General features: G+C 35.2%; 1 protein-coding gene across 1 annotated transcript; it reads right to left on the bottom strand.

Annotated features, from left to right (window-relative positions):
* Positions 1-1,033: 1,033 nt before the first annotated feature.
* Positions 1,034-7,068, bottom strand: LOC142225589 (uncharacterized). Its single transcript, XM_075295380.1, has 3 exons — positions 7,059-7,068; positions 6,772-6,881; positions 1,034-1,912 (listed from the first exon to the last, which is right to left on the bottom strand). Exon 3 carries the CDS (start codon positions 1,892-1,894, stop codon positions 1,586-1,588), a length of 309 nt encoding a protein of 102 aa, XP_075151495.1. The 5' UTR covers positions 1,895-1,912; positions 6,772-6,881; positions 7,059-7,068; the 3' UTR covers positions 1,034-1,585.
* Positions 7,069-13,695: the final 6,627 nt, after the last annotated feature.

Genomic DNA, 13,695 nt, shown 5'->3' with positions numbered 1-13,695 from the left:
TTAGAATTTTTGAATTCCTTCCAAAATTTCAAACCTTTATACCAAAAAAAGCTTTTTGTTACCAAATTTTTACTTTAGCAATAAAAAAATAGTATTTTATCCAAGAGCTCAGTCCATTTCGTTTATATCAAGCATTGTTTCTTATTGTAAATCTTTAATAACCCACATTTCGAAGTTTCATTATAAAAATTTAATATAGTAAAAAAATGGTGTTCGGTCGGAGCAGGGATTGAACCCACGACCCTTTGCATGCAAGGCAGACATGCTAACCACTGTTCCAAGTGGTCAACAAATGTATGTTTCTTTTAAATATTGTTATGTTTGCATGGGCTCGTGGGCGCTGCAAACTATGCTATATAAATAACGATAATTGTCTACTGGTGACTATAACAGCTACGTAGCCCAGTGGATAGTGTGTTGGCTTACAAACAGTATGGTCCTCTGTTCGATTCTCCGTCCAGGCGAAAGGTAAAATTTATAAAATTGAATAATACCTTCAACATTATTTGTATTACAGAAAAAGGTGCCAAGAACTAAAAAATTTCGTGGAAGTGAAAATTATGTGAGGGAATGAGCACAATCTTCATTGGGGAAAATTCTTCCAAGCATATAATATTTTTGGGCTCAAATTGCTTCTAAACATATAATATGTTCACATAAAAGAAACATATTAATGTTTCGGCAGTATCCAATAATATATGTGCTTCCTGCAAAATATGTTTGGAACATATATTAGAGAACGATTTTTTGAGGGTGTATGTAATATCGTATTATTTAGTAATAATAAAACCATTATTTTGAAAACGTATAGGGAAGACCTTCTTGTACTATAGAACACCTTCTTGCCGTAGCGCTGCAACATGCCTGTAATAAGAAGGGCGGAAGATGTGGTTCTATTTTCAGTAATTACACGGACGAAAAAGACTGTTTTTCATATGTTTGGGTGTAAAAATTATATGTTTGGAACTCAAATTTGTAAACATAACATGTGATTGCGTGGCATAAAAGTAGAAAAGAAATAAAAAGGCACTGGTTTAGAAGTTGAACCAAAATATTTGGGCTTTATTTAATCAATTATTGTTCGTCAAACAATATTTACCTTCGTAGAAGCGAGAGAGTCTCAAAAGAGAATGACCAAAAAGCTTGAATGTCGAAAGGCGGGGGTTGATGACATTTGACGTTAGAAAATGTCCTCATTTTCGTACCGAAAGGCAGAAAAGGTATAGACAAATCCTAACGGCGGGATTACACTTGAAAATTATTATATGATTTAACAAAAGCTAAGAAAACGGCATTTGAACTTAAACATTGCCGCCCGCCTTGCAACATCCAGCCATGTTGCAAAATTTAAAAATAAGTTAAATAATATTTACATGTTCAATAATGAAATAGTGAAAATATACAGAATGTACATTTCCGTTAATAAAAAAAAAGGAGCATTTTATTTTAGTTCAATTCTTTTTTTCTCTTGTTATGGTTTCCAATTCGTGTTTCATTTTTTCCAAAACATATTATTTACAAATGTGCTCGTTAAGCACGCGTTACAAATGTGCTCGTCAAGCCCGATCGTTGTTATTAAAAATTTTTAAAAAAATTTGACTCGGAAGAGCCGGGTGTCGAGGACTCGTAAAGTCAGAAGGCAGTTGAAGACTACCTTACACCCAAGTGTGATATGGGGTGGCGAAGCCACAAACAATTCTCCTGGAGGAACCCCAGAAGCCGTCGTCAACGGTTTTTTATTGGTTGCTGTTGCAACATTGTCGGCCAGAATGGCAGAATCAGTAGTCGTACTGATGGTATGTTCATCGGCAAGGGGTGCGATGCTAGAATTAATCTCCCGTTCCTCATCCAACATGGGGACGTCGTCCTCAGACTCTGGAAGGGTAGCAGCCATCTTTGCTATGTTTTCTATCTATGAAAATATAGAAAGATTTCGATGACGGAACGAAAAACCAAATTAACAAAATGGTCAGGGTGACCAGAAACCCTAGGTCGCCTTACAACTTGTATGTTGCCCGATCTATCGCGATTCGAACGCGGCCATCAACCCAAAGATTTTTCACGTAACAAAAACTAGGGAGGACGCGAGCATAACGCGACAGATAGACCTATGTTAACTCCCTAAAAGACAAGGATGTAATCCATTTGAACAAACGACGACCGTTAGTACCCGGATGAACATCGCGAAGACGACATAATTTCCACGTAGTGGGGAGTAATAGTACTCGTCGAGAATGTCGTGGACAAATCAAAAGTAGCATGTAAAGTTACCGCTTTCGTAGAAAAGCAGACAGTTTTGTAAATATAACCGTGGGTTATCATCAAGGCGTGACCTGTAAAGCATTCCACATAATCCCATTGTCAAAACCAGTAGTGGTAAAATAGCGTCGCGCTCTATGTGAGAAGACAGCTCAGAATTATGGTGTATATTGCCCCTTGAACCAGACGCATTATTCAAATTATGGTACCCCGTCAATACGTCGTCAGCGTACATGCACTTCCGTAGGACTTGTACATAAAGAGGAAACCCATTCTCCGTGTCGTCAGCCAAATGCCAAAGTTGTCCAAGTCACTGTCTGTAACTAAAAGTTCCGAATAATATTTGCAGAGAATATCTTAACTGTATTCAATGCAGAAATGTCTAGGACGGGTCAACATATATATGGCGGTACATCTGTGTGATATCGCAATTGTACACGAATTTATACAACCTCCACCTCAAAACGAGGAGAAACAAGTCTGATTGTTGAGTCGGACCGACGTGTAAAAATGTCATTCAAGGCAGTGAAAACCAATCGAAGTCAAATTGTCTTTTTATCGGTGGATGACCGGCGACAAGGCAGATAACAAATTTTCATTCGTAGGCGTAACCTAAACTGGCCTCATATGGTATAACTGTATATACCCCCGGACAAAGTCGTGGTGAATCGTATTAATTCATGGTTTTCACAAGAGGGATGCCTAATTTCGATGAAATTGTGTCAGCCAGGCCGTCCTTGGTTTCCGATTTGTCCGAAGAAATAAGTTTCAAGAGGAAGAGTATCTTCACTCAGAATACCGTCGGGATATCGTTTTATAATTGTCCTCGCAAAACTTATCTAAATCAGATAAGAGAGGACGTCGGGGAAGCTCTTCTAGTTCCCAAAGTGCGGTGAAGTGTCTCGTGAAGACCATTTTCTTTGGAGAGGTCCACAGTAGTCGTGTAGACAGAAATATTCGAGGAAGGGATAGGACCCGTGACAACCCAGCCGAAGACTGTGTTTTGTGCTAGTAATGATCCCAAAATATTCGTTCGAGTACCGTGCAATAAAATTTTCGGATAAAGATCCGCGCCCAACAGAAGGTCAACAGGACGACAAACAAATAAATTGGGGTCAGCCAAACGTAGATTTGGCATGCTAGACACAATGTCACGATTTAGAGAAAAAGATGGCAGGTTGCCGGAAATGTTCGGAAGAACGTACGCTGTAGTCTCCAGTAGGAGCGACTCATCTAGTGGGGTACCAATGCAAAGTGAACAAAGTTCTCTCGACGTGATCGAAACACTTTGATTCACTCCAGAAATTGTAGCCGAAGTCGAAGACGTGCTCAGTCCAAGTCGGTTCCGCAATCCTTCCGTAATAAAGGATGATTCCGAAGCGGGATCCATTAAGGCCCTAGCAGGATACGTGATACCCTGGTGAACGATATTCACCATTGCAGTTCCTAATAATACATTTCCAGTACGCGAAGTATGGAATACCTGTCTACTCGACGTCCCTGACACAATGCCAGTCGATGTAGAAGGCTGATCGGTATCCACTGATGCTACCCCGGTATCTCGTATAAGCGGTGCGGAAACGACCGGAGAAGTTATGGGATCATTTGATATATCCCTGTGCAGAAGAGTGTGGTGTCTTCTACCACATTTACCGCAATCATATGCGCTGGGGCAATTAGCTGCAATATGTCTGCGGGACAGACAATTCATGCAGCACTGATGGCGCTTAATAATATTCATCCTCTCAAGAACTGAAAGATTATGAAACCTAGAACACGTTCTGAGGTGATGCTGTCGTCGACAGAGAACGCATAATCTGTCAGGAGAGGACTGGGAGGAACGAGGCGTACTTGTTGGGGAACGAGGTGCTTTCGCATTCGTGAAATGCGAACGAACTCTTTTGGTGGCCGGAGGCCTGGCGTCAATGCCGCGGATATCCCGAAGACATGTCAATGTCTGGATTCTTTCCGTGAGAAAGAAGTCCAAATCTGACCAAGAAGACAAAGCTGACTTTTCCTTAATACTCTGTTCCCAAAGTGTGACAGTACATTTCGGCAATCTTTGAAGGCATAAAAAGACGAGGATGGGATCCCAATCGTCAGTAGCCACATCGTAGATGGACATTGTCGAAATGCATGTCGAGATACCACGTTGTAACTTCTTCAGTCCTGAACTGGTCTCAGACTCCAAGACTGGCAAATCAAATAATAATTTGAGTTGGTGGTTCACCAAGAGGCGGGTATTATCATAAGTACCCTTTAGCGCCTTCCACGCAAGAGCGAAGCTTCTATGCGTGAGCGGAAATTTCGAAACCACATCGCGAGCTTCACCACTGGTTTTCTTGAGTAAATGACACAATTTTTCAATATCGCTAAGTCGGCTATTGTTAATATATACCGCTGTGAAGAAATCTCTAAATGTCGGCCAATTGAGAAAATCGCCGTCAAAAACATCTATATCACAAGGCGGCAGATTGAGACTGTGGGAGGAACTATTGTCTCCCCTAGAGCCAACGGAAGAACTGTGAGAGTCATCGGACCTATGAGAAACATTCAAAAGTAATGTTTGGTCCTCCAACCGAGACGATTTAGCAGAGTGCTTAGATGGTGCACGTAGTGCATCCAATTTACGTTGGATTGATTCCATAACGTTCAGATAACAATTATAAGCCACGTCATATTTGCTGTCAGCAGCGGCGACTGCCTCGGTGGCGTTGCTCTGTGTGGACACAAAGTCAAGACATTCGTCGAATAAGCTCTTAACTTTTTCCCACAACGACTTAGCCTCGGAACCATGACATTCTAGTCTATGGGCGGTGAGATCATCGTCTCGCAAACTGTGAAACTTCGTTTCAAATCGGACTACTGCGTCAGTTGCTCTTGTGAAAGCAGTTAGTGGTGTAGTAGTCATTATGACAAAGTACTGTCAAACTTAAAGGGCGAAGAAATTGACACGTGATGTCCAAATCTCTCGAAAAGAGTATAAATCGGTTCAAAAAGCTACTTCGATTTGTCGTCGAACAAATGAAAACGCAGTTATTCCTCTCAGTGTATGCGAAAGTTGTATCGTCAACACACAATATTTTTCGCAGTGTACCGAAAGCACCACAAATGTGAACAAGGTAACGTAATTACCACAAAAACACAAAAAATGAGATAAGAAAATTTCTCACAGTGTACGGAGTACAACCAATTTTTTACAGTGTATCGTCGATACACCAATTTCCTCACAGTGTATTGGAAATACCAGCTAAAATTAGCTCTGTAAGGTAAATTATAAGTATTTTAACTTTTTGTAATAATTGGCGAAAAATTTCTCCAAGTGTATGAAAACACGTAAAGTTTCTTCAAGTGTATCGTAAATACATGAAACCCTTTTTCGCGTGGCGAAATATATGCAAAATCTTTATTTGGAAAATATTACAATATTTTTCCAGTGTACCCTGTGTACCAAAAGATTTTTGCAAGTGTATCGTGAATACAAAAAATATTTTCAGTGTATCGTAGAATACAAAGAATAATTTTCGCTTGGCGAATTATTGGAAAAATTGAAAATTCTATATATTTCGAGAGTTTCTCTCAGTGTACATTCAAAATTTCTCCCAGTGTACGTAGATACACAAAATTTGTGCAAGTGTATCGTGAATATCACTTACCAAATGGAAAAATTACAAGACAATGAAAAGTCGTGAACTTTAAATTGTAAAATGTCAACTTGACCGATTGTAGGGTGCACGGACTGTAAGATGCACACTACGAAACAGTAAGGTCCAACAACAACAATAATATAAAAAATCAAAAAGTTTCGTGGAAACTCAAATATGTCAATATTAAAATAATATAATATATAATAAATACTGTTATTTTATTGTTTATATCGACCGACCGTAGGGTACACTACCACGTAACACGAACGATAATAGTAAACGACCGATATCCGTAGGAATCAACAATAAATACTTCTCTCAATTGAACTTGCCAAAAAAATTATTTTTATAATTTCGCGCCGTAAGCGACCCACGCTAATAAACCAACGTGTATGCAGTTCGAACGTATGTTGGATGTAACACCTGTGTGCGTACGTGTGTATAGTAAGTTGAACGGCAACTGTATAACACTTTACTATTGATGCCTATTGGCAAACCAATGCTTACAACCAATGCAATTGTTTTTGTTTTTTCTATGCAGATCGAAGATCAAAAACCCAAAAGAAAAACACAACAATGTATACGCAAACAAATGACAAAATACAGCGAAAATTAAATGCAACTTTGACGTTGAATATTTGGACGAAAACAAAGTGGAATTAAACGCACTTTTCAACACTTTAATGAGAATGTAACCGGGTATTAAAGACCGACGGATAATTTAATTTTTTCTCGTAGAGATTTAATGTACAACCGATATAAAATACGAGTTGTAAAGCGACCGTAGGCGAGTGTTTATTTTTGTTTTATTTATATTTACACCGAAGGATATGCTCACTTTTTAATTATCACTGAAAGTACATACCTTGGTTGTTGATAATATAATTATATTTATGTGCAATAAATTGAAAATGCCTCGTAGAGGATGGTGATCGTCGATCGTTTGTTGTTGTTGTTGATTGGCGTAGCCTTTGCCTTCGAAGAAGAAATAAAAAACACCGAATTAATACTTTCCAATAATTATTCGGCTCGAATGGACCAATGATTGCGTGGCATAAAAGTAGAAAAGAAATAAAAAGGCACTGGTTTAGAAGTTGAACCAAAATATTTGGGCTTTATTTAATCAATTATTGTTCGTCAAACAATATTTACCTTCGTAGAAGCGAGAGAGTCTCAAAAGAGAATGACCAAAAAGCTTGAATGTCGAAAGGCGGGGGTTGATGACATTTGACGTTAGAAAATGTCCTCATTTTCGTACCGAAAGGCAGAAAAGGTATAGACAAATCCTAACGGCGGGATTACACTTGAAAATTATTATATGATTTAACAAAAGCTAAGAAAACGGCATTTGAACTTAAACAACATGTTTGGGACATATATGTTAATATGTTAGAACATATTATGTTTGGGACATAAAATGTTTGTAAATATAATATGCTTGGATGCAAACATATATTAATTTAGAAATAGACTATAAACATATATGTGTTTAGAAAAAGAGACATAAAATGAGTGCTGGAAGTAAAATCATGAAAGTAACAAATTGGCGCCTTAAAAATATATATACACAAAGAAAATTCAATTAAAGGTTGGAAAAATAAACAAGTATAAATTTCCAAATTTGGAGTAAACATATATATGTTGTGATATAAGACCGCCAAAAATTGTATATGCTTAAGTAAAAAGATTAAAATGAGTATTCGGAGAGAAAATTCATTCGGAACCAAGAGAAAAGACAATTAAAAAAGAGCATGAGTTTTGTTTATCATTTTCGCATTACGGGCACTTTTTTTTTGTTTCGTCAAAACAAATCGGAACGTAGGACGAGTAAGTCAAAATATTCAAACAAAGGTAATACACTGAAAGGTATACACTGAAAAATAGCATGCCCAGTTCCAAAGATTGGGTCTCTATTTTAACAATTTTAGTATTGATTCCGAGCCAATGAAGCCGAGAATTCAAGTAAGGATACTTTTAAGACACAATTCTCTTTTAAATGTGAGTTTTGTGTATTTGACTCTATGAAGCAAATTTTATTTTTTCGCTTTTTCAGCTACACCCTCAAAAAAAATCGCTTCTTTTACATATGTTCCAAACATATTTTGCAGGAAGCACATATATTATTGCATACTGCCGAAACATTAATATGTTTGTTTTATGTGAACATATTATATGTTTGGAAGCATTTTGAGCCAAAAATATTATATGCTTGGAAGAATTTTTCCAGAACATGATTGTGGTCATTCCCTGACATACTCGTAATTTTCACTTCCACGAAATTTTTTTGTTATTGGCACCTTTTTCTGTAATACAAATAATGTTGAAGAAATTATTCACTTTTATAAATTTTTTAAATTTTACCTTTCGCCTGCACGGAGAATCGAACCGAGGACCATACAATTTGTAAGCCAACACACTATCCACTGGGCTACATAGCTGTTATATTCACCAGTAGATAATTATCGTTTTAAGTTACATTTATATAGCATAGTTTGCAGCGCCCACGAGCCCTTGCAAACATAACATTATTTAACAGAAACATACATTTGTTTGCCACGTGGAGCAGTGGTTAGCATGCCTGCCTTGCATGCAAAGGGTCGTGGGTTCAATCCCTGCTCCGACCGAACATTTTTTTTGTTTTTTTTTTTTAATTTACACATTTATATTGATACTATATTAAATTTTTTTAAATGAAACTTCGAAATGTGCGTTATTAAAGATTTATAGTCAGTAACAGTGCTTGATATAAACGAAATTGACTGATTTTTGGATAAAATATTATTTTTTATTGCAAAAATAACAGTTTTGTAATAAAAAACTGTTTTTGGACAAAACTTTAAAATTTGGAAGGAATTCAAAAACTAACAAAAGAAGAACGTGGGGTCGAGTATAAACATACATACATAATTTTATAATATAAACATAAATTTATTTAGGAGTGAACAGTTTTTTACTAGCATTTAACACCATCGCTCTAAAATTCCTTTTATTTTTCTTTAATAATTCATTTTAATGAAAGTAAACTTTTTAAATTGTTTTAGCTGTAAAACTCGAACTTAATGCCCGCTTTTATATTTGATGGTGTCCGTCAACTCCTCGTGGACTACTAAAGAGGAACTAAAGTTTGTTTTTTTACATTTTACTGTGTAATTTTTCACTATTTCCTCCTTATTTTATTTTACTGTCCCAACTCTAAAAAGTGTATAGTGCCCTTTCGCTATTTTTATGAAGACCCCTGATTTCTTTTAACGAACCAAGAAAAAAATTGTGCCCATAATGCCAAAATGATAAACAAAACACATGTCCACACATACATAAAATGCTGCTCTCAAGGCGAAAACATATGCTGTTTGTTTTTCAAATGTCTATTCTCTTGGTTCCGAATGTCTATTCTCTTTATTCAAATTAAATAATATTTAGACTTAAGCATATCAAATTTTTGGCCTTATCATAAAACAGTTTTCCGAAACAACATACAAGCGGTTTCACAGAAATTGTTCTCTTTTGACTCTTTTGCTGTGTTATATTGATATCTTTCGTCAACTCTCCCGTTTTCCATCTCTATTTCTCTTTATACTCTCTCTGTCGCTTTGAATAAAATATCACAACATATGTATGTTTGTAAATTTATATATGTTTGTATTCACACATATGATTTTTATGAAACATTCATGCCCCAAACATAATATATTCTAACATATTAACATAGATGTCCCAAACATTTAGTGTTAGTTTAGGAACATTACATGTTCGCACTTAAATATATTGTGGTTTAAAATCGTGCCCGAAACACATTTTGTTTATATCGGAACATATGAAAAACATATTTTTCTAACAGTGTATAAAAAGTCCGTTGAAAACAAGACGTCCAGTAGAAATTATGCTATGTTTCAAGTAAAAAACGTCTTCAAAATAACGTTTTGAAAAACATGTCCAGATGCAAAAATGCAACAAATTTGAAGACAATTTCATTAGTTTTAAAGAATTTTTCTGAATTATTAAAGTCAAGTTGACCTTAGTTCAATTTTTTTTCTTTCATGTTATTATACCCATTTTCAAGTCACTTAATTAATTATAAGGACAACACGACTTCAGTAAAAAGTTTATCGACTTTTGAACATGGAAAAAACTTTATATTAGAGGAATGCGTCGTCTAAGCTAAGCAAAATTTGTATTCTTATTTTAAGGACATGAATTCTTTGGCATCACGACAATATTTTTTCAGTGTACTCTTTTTAGAGTTGTGACAGCAAAATGAAAACATTGGGAAACAGTGAAAAATTAAACAGTAAGATCTATAAAAACAAAGATTAGTTCCTCTTTATTAATGAGTAATCCAAGAGGAGTTGACGGATTCTTCGAAAATAAAAGCGGGCATTGAGTTGGAGTTTTGCCGCTAAAATTATTTCTCATTGTAACGGCAAAACTCGAATCGGTAAACCCAGAATAACATTATAACTTTTTTAGGCAAATTGGATTATAACTTGGTGGGGCATGATCCCAAGCAACAATTGAATAAGTTTATTTTCTTTAGAATAAATTATTAAAGAAAGCAAATAATTGTTCACACCTAAATAAATTTATGTCTTGGTTGTAAAATTATTGTTTAGAATTTAAATATAATGTGCTTTTGAATGGTTATCGTTAACTTTAGGATTCGATGGAAAAATATTTATATATATACTCGACTTCACATTCTTCCTTTGTAAGAATTTTTGAATTTCTTCGAAAATTTCAAACTTGTATACAAACCCTTTTTTGTTACAAAATTTTTATTTTTGCAATAAAAAATAATATATGATTTGAACTCAGTCCATTTCGTTTATATCAAGCACTGTTGTTTTCTGACTTTAAGTCTTTTATAAGACACACTTTACAGTTTCGTAGAAAAATTTAATATAGTAGTACGTAATGTTGATCCACGCCGCCAACAAATGTATGTTTAACAATGTTATGTTGTTCAACAATGTTATGTTTGCATCGGTTCGTGGGCGCCGCAAGCTATGCTATATAAATATGACTTATAACGATAATTATCTCTTGATGACCATAACAGCTACGTAGCCCAGTGGTTAGTGTGCTGGCTTACAAACTGTGTGGTCCGGTGTTCGAATCCCCGTGCGGCAAAAGGTGAAATTTAAAAAAATTATAAAATTTAATAATTTATTCTACAATGTTTGTATTACAGAAAAAGGTGCTATGAACTAAAAAACTCGTGGAAGTGAGAAAAATGTGAGGGCATATATAATTAGGCAGAAAAAAATTTGAGCACAATCTTCTATGGGAGAAAATTCTTTTAAGCATATAATATTTTTGGGTTCAAAATGTTTCCAAACATATTATATGTTCACATAATAACATATAGTTTTTTGGAAGACAACATTATTGAATTTGGATGGAAAAATACATAATGTTTGGAACTTAGACTACCCAAACATATTATATTGTTTAGACCAATATGCTTTCAAACATATTATATATTGGAAGAAATCAAATATATAAATGTTTGGGCAATACCCAAAAATGTATATGCTTGAAGCAAAATGTGTTTGGGAGTATATGTTACAGAAGCGATTTTTTTTAGGGTGTATATAGGAATTCTAAAATACACCCCTGTGAAACTCCTTCTGTTTAGAGGGCTGAAGAACGTACAAACAAGGCCTTGCCCTCCAGTCTCACCCTATGTTAAATGGAAAGAAAAGGAATTTCCTAAGCAGGTCTCTGTAATGTCTAGACAGGCCTGGAAGGAGGACTTCCAAGCACATGAACTACGCCGCTGGGACACAAAAATGTATTTTTGTGTGGTGAGTGGCTCATATCTTTACGAATATGAAGAGAAACAAAAGTTTTTCATTGGTTTATACCTTTTCGGCGGCACAGAGTCACTGTAAAACACGATTTTTTTTTGAAAATTTGTCCTATTTTCATCGATATATTTTGAACCACTTTACTTCTCACAGATCCAATTGTACACGTTTGTTCGTCATTTCAATGCCTGTCATTTAGACAACGATATAATCGGACATTTCCAGCTCGATATATGGTTTGTCTACTGAAAAAGGAAGAAAAACTAAAAATAACGGGATATCTCAAAAACTGTTCCATTTTAACCTTAATTTTTGAATTCAGCCTATTTTCATAGGAAGAAAAGAAAAGTCACCTCTCATTAAATGTACATTTTCAGTGTAAACTATTTTTGGTAAGTTTTCATAGTGTTACACAGAAAAAAATTTCTGTAGTTAAACTAACGCTAAATGTAACTTATTTTTATTGGAAACAATTTATTTGCTTGTAGTTAAATTTTATTATTTTTATCGAAAATTTCCATAGCCTAATGAAATGTTACTTTTTTTAAGTATGTCTCAAAAATTTTATGAACTAAACGTGAGTATAAAGTTCAATGACCGTACACAAGTTCAATATGAACTAAAGCAAAAGAAGATTTTCGTACGATTCCCAAAAATAGTAAGAATGAACTACTGAATGGTTAAAATGGTCATGATTTGGCGCCAATGATTTTCTTCTGTACTTTTAGTTAGTTTTTTCATCTATGAGATGATGTAATATCGTGAACTGCAGTGAAAAAGTACAACAGGGCATTAAAATTTCCTGGTTTTAACAACGCTTTGTGGAAATATCAAAATGTGGAGTAAAATTTAGTTCAATTTTCGTGCGAGGTAGTTCATTCTTTCTATAAAACAGTTCACTTTTTTCGGTGTAACTAACACATTTAATCATTAAAGATTGTTTAAGATTGTGCCTGAAATTGTCTAAGTGCAATACAATTTTAATTATGCTATCATTTCCCATAGCAAGAAGAACATAAATCACCCTTCAGATTTTCCCATGATAGAACGTGTTTATTTACGCCCCCTATTAAAAAGTTGTTTTATATATTCCATTTTCGACAACATAGAAAATATAAACAATTACGAGTCAAGCTTCTATGGTTCTTTTCGTTGACTAGACTGAGCCGAAAGCGTTATTCTGCAGCTAGGAACTTAACAGCTAACATTTTTTCAGTTAAAATTAACCGGACAGAAGATATCTGAATTTTAATTTCTGATAACTGACAGTGAAAGCCCAACAGAGCTACATGAAAATGACTGTTTATGTTAGTTTTTTACGCAGCAAAACGTTTCTTTTAAAGAACATTTTGGGATCCCCCATCAATTATTTTCCACTTTCGATGCAGTCCTTTTGAACATGTCTTACAAAGTTCGCAATTAAGCCGTTTTAAGTAGAGGTGTGCACGTGAGTAATTTTTTACTCACGCCCACGCACGAAAATCTTTTGAAGTCTCAAGCACACTCATTATAGAAATGTCGTGACTCAAGAAAAATATCATGACTCACGAAAAATGTCGTTACTTTTATTAGTAATTTACAAGATGAACCTGACTGAAAACATGAAAGCGATTAAAATCGAGTGCGTTATTAAACCCGTAACATCCTATGTGTCACAAAATTGTAACTGAATTCAACTCGTAAGCGTTTTATATTCGTGAGCGTGTTTTTCCGAAATTCGTTACTCACGCACACTCAAGAAGATATTAGTTTCGTCATTCACGCTCACACACGACATTTGGTTTGGTAATCACGCACACTCACGCCGTTGATTTGTGTAATGGACTGAATAGTCTAAGTGAGCCTAAAATTGTGGGCTTCATCATACCTAACCTAAGTACAAATTAACAATTAAGATATAGATTTTATTTGTAAAACCTAATATAACTTGTAAGAAATTGTCCAAATAATCAACTCAATAAGATTTCTTTCCTTAAAATAAC

Source organism: Haematobia irritans, chromosome 2 (genome assembly GCF_050003625.1).
Source record: "Haematobia irritans isolate KBUSLIRL chromosome 2, ASM5000362v1, whole genome shotgun sequence".
Taxonomy (NCBI): Eukaryota; Metazoa; Arthropoda; class Insecta; order Diptera; family Muscidae; genus Haematobia; species Haematobia irritans.
The sequence above is the reverse complement of the archived record's forward strand: the minus strand, read 5'-3'. Positions and strand labels throughout refer to the sequence as shown.

Bases quoted from the DNA above. Each gene is read 5' to 3' on its own strand.
- LOC142225589 (XM_075295380.1), bottom strand. From the start codon at position 1,894: ATGGCTGCTACCCTTCCAGAGTCTGAGGACGACGTCCCCATGTTGGAT.